Source organism: Notolepis coatsorum (assembly GCF_963971535.1).
Source record: "Notolepis coatsorum genome assembly, chromosome: 15".
NCBI classification, from domain to species: domain Eukaryota; kingdom Metazoa; phylum Chordata; class Actinopteri; order Aulopiformes; family Paralepididae; genus Notolepis; species Notolepis coatsorum.
Genome location: NC_140179.1, coordinates 24,405,218 through 24,411,217, shown reverse-complemented (window position 1 = coordinate 24,411,217; position 6,000 = coordinate 24,405,218). Strand labels below are relative to the sequence as shown.

Genomic DNA, 6,000 nt, shown 5'->3' with positions numbered 1-6,000 from the left:
GTTTGTTTAACACTGAACAACATGTTTGTTTAACACGGAACATGGTGTTTGTTTAACACTGAACAACATGTTTGTTTAACACAGAACATGGTGTTTGTTTAACACTGAACAACATGGTGTTTGTTTAACACTGAACAACATGGTGTTTGTTTAACACTGAACAACATGGTGTTTGTTTAACACTGAACAACATGGTGTTTGTTTAACACTGAACAACATGGTGTTTGTTTAACACTGAACATGGTGTTTGTTTAACACTGAACAACATGGTGTTTAACACTGAACAACATGGTGTTTAACACTGAACAACATGGTGTTTAACACTGAACAACATGGTGTTTGTTTAACACTGAACAACATGGTGTTTGTTTAACACTGAACATGGTGTTTAACACTCTGAACAACATGTTTGTTTAACACTGAACAACATGTTTGTTTAACACTGAACAACATGTTTGTTTAACACTGAACATGGTGTTTAACACTGAACATGGTGTTTAACACTGAACATGGTGTTTAACACTGAACATGGTGTTTAACACTGAACATGGTGTTTAACACTGAACAACATGTTTGTTTAACAGTGAACAACATGTTTGTTTAACACTGAACAACATGTTTGTTTAACACTGAACAACGTGGTGTTTGTTTAAAACTGAACAACATGGTGTTTGTCAGGGGTGTAAAGTACTTGAGTAATTGTACTTTGTTACAATACTTAAGTACTGTTTTGGGGGATTTGTACTTTACTTGAGTATTATTAGGTTTGTATACTTGTACTTTTACTCAATTACATTTCAGAGAAAAAAAACATATTTTTTACTCCTTACATTAAAAATGCACACCTACAAAGTACAAATCTTGCAGGTCCAAACATTTTAATTAGTATATTGTTTCTCTGGCCGAACTAACGTTAATGTTATTAATCCTGCGGCCGCACTTTATTTAAAAACAGCCAATCAAATCCCCATCAATGGAAAATTAACCCGCCCATACCCATGCTGATTGGTCCTTGTGCAAGACTAGAAAGCGGGGATCTTTGATTAAATACCTGCTATCAGAAGAATAGACAGTCAGAAAAAAAGTTTTTACTTTTTAGTACTTAAGTACATTTAAAAGTAGAAACTTTTTTACTTTTACTCAAGTTTGTTTTTAGCCAGATACTTTGACTTTTACGAGTACAATTTTGAGACGCTACCCATACTTTCACTTAAGTATAATTTCTGGGTACTTTTCACACCGCTGGTGTTTGTTTAACACGGAGCAACAGAAGGACGAGAGGTGAACAGCAGCCAGTTTATTGGTTCATTTTAACAGAGGCGTGGTGCGATTCCAGCAACTCGTCATCACAACTGAGAAACGAGAGGATTTTCTGCAAACAGTTAGCTTTTTTTCCCCCCCTCTCGTGAGATTTGAAGAAATGTCTCAGATCATCATATACATCTCATCACGGATCATCAGTCGGTCCCTGATTTACAAAACATCGCAGAAGACCCCCCGGTCCTACGCACAGAGGAGGGTAAAAGGAAAACGGAAGAGGGATGTTCCAGCCCATGCATTAATAGAAACCCATGGGACTCTGTAGACAAAATGGCTGCTGAGAGAAGCTCAGCTCATCCAGCAGTAGAAAACAGCTCACTTCATATCCTGAGTCTTCACATCATGTGGGGCGCGTGGACTAGTAGAGAACAGGGAACAACCGCACAAACAAGAGGAGGCATTCCACAGTTACATGTTTTCATTCAGAACAATTATGATCAGGGGAAATGTCTGTGAGTGTGTGTTCGATGCTGCTCTCTTCAAAGGTTGTGAAGTAGTGATGGGAAGTAGTCAGATATAATAGATGAGGTTTCAGACAGAGAGGAGTGGCTTGTTGCTATGGCACTGAGTCGGTAAACGCATTCTATACAGACAGGAAGTGAAGCAGACAAGACACTTAGTACCAACGTAGAGGAGAGAGACCGGCACACAATGAGGGGCAAGAGGAGGAGGTGGCTTTTTGGTTCATCATTTTTTTGTTTTTGTTTTTTTGTTAAACGGTTGTTAAGTGTTTATGGAAATAAATACTAAATTCTCTAACCTCTCAAGTAACACAATTGTCGACATCACGATACTAAGAAAAACAAAAAAAAACACAACGCAGCTAATGGAAAAACAAAAACATGAACATCTTTACATAGTAAACATGATGTACTGATAGATCTGTCACTTTTAATTCCCCTGCAGATGTACATCTAAAAATATATTTTACATTGTACAGAGTGTAATGTGGAAAATGGCGAAAAAAAAATAAAAAAAAAAAATGTCCAGGGCAGCCATTTTGTACAAACTCCTCACACGATGCAGGATAGGGGTCGTAGGGTCGCGGAGGAGTGGGCTTAATGTCACTGTTCTAGGGTCACGACCTCCACCGCCTGGCCGTCCAGCGTGACCGTGTTGTCGATGCGCGTGGTGACGGGCGCCATGGCAACCTGGACGGGCCGGTTCCCCTGAGCGAGGCTGGTGACGACCGTCTGGTACATGCTGACGGGGATCTGGACCAGACCTGAGAGGGGGGAGAGAGAGGGGGGGGAGAGAGGTTACATGCTGATCTGGACCAGGCCTGAGAGGGGGAGGGAGGGAGAGGTTACACACAGCGGGGTCTCTCTTACACACACCCACACACCTGAGACGGACATGACACCTTGTTTCAAGCACATATTCTTTTTTATTTCTTATTTTTGTCAGACCATTTTTGCTGTGTAGAGTTCTCTCTCCTGATTGGTTAAAGTGACACATTTTAAAAAGGTGCTGTAAGTGGTATTTTCTTTCTTAAAATAAGTGGTCTACATGTTAAAATAAGTAGTCTACGTGTTAAAATAAGTGGTCTATGTGTTAAAATAAGTAGTCTTCTTTTTTTTTAAACTTTGGCCATTTCCCTGGCTCTTTTATACGTTTATCGCATTTATACTTGGTCAAGTTTGACCGACAGAAGCAGGCTGAAAGGGTTCAGATGGGGGGGAAGACACTCTGGGAAAGGCACGGCTGCAGTCCGGGATTCGAACTCGCTCAGCCCCAGATCCGTGACGAGCACGGTTGTCCACGGCGCTGAAATAGCACTCGCGGTACGTGGTGAGCTACTGGAGCTCCCCTAAATAAGTAGTCTTCTACATATTAAAATATGTGGCCTACATGTTAAAATAAGTGGTCTACATGTTAAAATAAGTGGTCTACGTGTTAAAATAAGTGGTTTACATGTTAAAATAAGTGGTCCACGTGTTAAAATAAGTAGTCTTCTACATATTAAAATATGTGGCTTACATGTTAAAATAAGTGGTCTACATGTTAAAATAAGTAGTCTACATGTTAAAATAAGTAGTCTACATGTTCAAATATGTGGCCTACATGTTCAAATAAGTGGTCTACATGTTAAAATAAGTGGTCTATGTGTTAGAATAAGTAGTCAACATGTTAAAAGAATAGTTCTGCATTCTGACAGCTATCACTGATATAGTCTGTCCCTCGACACTGCAGTAAACACAAAATACATGTTATGGTATCCTGTTCTCACTTGAACCAATCAGGAGAGAGAACTCCACACAGCAAAAATGGTCCGACAAAAATAAGAAATAAAAACAAATATGTGCTTGAAACAATGAACATAATTTGCCAGCAAATTTGACTTGGTAAGATTTCTTGAAATAAGTTAAAATATCTAGGATTCTCTCTCCTGATAAAGTGGGAAAAGGATACCAGACCATGTATTTTCTGTGTGAGTGGAGGGACTGGGAGACCCATGTTACTGACCAGTGATGGCTGTTTACTGCAGAGTGGAGGGACTGAGTGAGAGACCCATGTTACTGACCAGACACTCTATATCAGTGATGGCTGTTTACTGCAGAGTGGAGGGACTGGGAGACCCATGTTACTGACCAGACACTCTATATCAGTGATGACTGTTTACTGCAGAGTGGAGGGACTGAGAGACCCATGTTACTGACCAGACACTCTACATCAGTGATGACTGTTTACTGCAGAGCGGAGGGACTGAGACCCATGTTACTGACCAGACACTCTATATCAGTGATGACTGTTTACTGCAGAGCGGAGGGACTGAGACCCATGTTACTGACCAGACACTCTACATCAGTGATGGCTGTTTACTGCAGAGTGGAGGGACTGGGAGACCCATGTTACTGACCAGACACTCTATATAAGTGATGGCTGTTTACTGCAGAGCGGAGGGACTGAGACCCATGTTACTGACCAGACACTCTACATCAGTGATGGCTGTTTACTGCAGAGTGGAGGGACTGGGAGACCCATGTTACTGACCAGACACTCTATATAAGTGATGGCTGTTTACTGCAGAGTGGAGGGACTGAGTGACCCATGTTACTGACCAGACACTCTATACTGCAGAGTGGAGGGACTGAGTGACCCATGTTACTGACCAGACACTCTATACTGCAGAGTGGAGGGACTGAGTGACCCATGTTACTGACCAGACACTCTATACTGCAGAGTGGAGGGACTGGGAGACCCATGTTACTGACCAGACACTCTATATAAGTGATGGCTGTTTACTGTAGAGTGGAGGGACTGAGTGACCCATGTTACTGACCAGACACTCTATACTGCAGAGTGGAGGGACTGGGAGACCCATGTTATTGACCACACACTCTCAGTGATGGCTGTTGGAATGTAGAGCTACTTAACACTTATTTTAACAGAAGAATACCACTTACAGCACCTTTACGAACCTTTTTTTTATTTTTAATTAATACTTTAACCCTTTCACTGCCACACGACAGAAGGTTAACCCTTTACGGTCGCCGTCGGTTGTGTGATAGTAAAGGGTTAACCTTCTGTCATGTGGCAGTGAAAGGGTTAACCGGCTGTCGTGCAGCAGTGAAAGGGTTAACCTTCTGTGTGTCGCCGCAGTGAAAGGGTTAACCGTTTTGGTAGCGTGGCAGTGAAAGGGTTAATAGTTATATAGAAATTAATCAACACAGAATTTTGTGGGCAAAACAATCCATCTCATTATAAGGCGAATAGGTTTGTAAAGTAATACTGTTCTTAAAACAGACACCTGCTCCTCTGTCTTTTAGTCCCCCCCCCCCCCCCCCCCCCCGATACAGAACATGCAGCGTTATGGACAGAGAGGCCGGGCCAGTTCTGCAGTAAAGTCCAGGTAACTGTGTGCGACAGCCAGGCCGCCATGTTAGAGACACAGCACTGCTGAACAATGGTCCGATTGAGCCTCGCTCTGCCCCCCCCTGCCCAGCTGTGTGTGTGTGTGTGTGTGTGTGTGTGTGCGTCCTGGGGATTATTGCTGCAGTCACGTGGGTCTCTGCCCCACAAGCTGTCAGAGTGGCAGCGAGGATAAAAGGTCAGTAACTAGTCGTCTGCGCGGCTCCATTTACTGACAAGCAAGATTCAGTCCCGTCGCAAAACTCACAGAATTGCTATTCGATAGTCACTGGGAACTATTCGAATACTAATCTAATTAAGATGGAGTCTTTACTAAATATCGAACGTGAGATAATCGGGAGCATGTCTATGTTCCCCGGGTCCTATGTTCCCCGGGTCCTATGTTCCCCGGGATCTATGTTCCCCACTTTGATTGATTGATTGATTGAACATTTTAGACCACCAGCCCTGATTCCAAACTCTAACCTTAACCAGTTCGAAAGAGGGCCTAAGCTTAACCGTTCGAAACAAGGCGGACATTAATAATTAATAAAATAATAAAAATTAATAAAAATTTCAATCTATTAATCAATCAAAGTGGGGAACATAGAACCCGGGGAACATAGGACCCGGGGAACATAGGGATGATCCCAGATACGGCGGCTACGTGGCGCAGTGGGCAAGGCGCTCGCAACGAATGCTGGAGACTGGGCTCGAACAGGATGCCTCCTGTTCGAGCCCAGCTCTCCACATTGCTTTCAGTTTAGCTGGTCGTCCACAGTAATACACATTGGCCGTATTACGGGGAGGGAAACTGAAGGGTGGGGA

General features: G+C 42.7%; 1 protein-coding gene across 1 annotated transcript in view; it reads right to left on the bottom strand.

Annotated features, from left to right (window-relative positions):
* Positions 1–1,128: 1,128 nt before the first annotated feature.
* Positions 1,129–6,000, bottom strand: part of nrf1 (nuclear respiratory factor 1) — a 57,050-nt gene continuing 52,178 nt past the window's right edge. The window contains 1 exon segment of the mRNA XM_084331163.1: positions 1,129–2,545. Within this exon segment, the coding sequence (XP_084187289.1) occupies positions 2,385–2,545 (161 nt within the window). The 3' untranslated portion in view covers positions 1,129–2,384.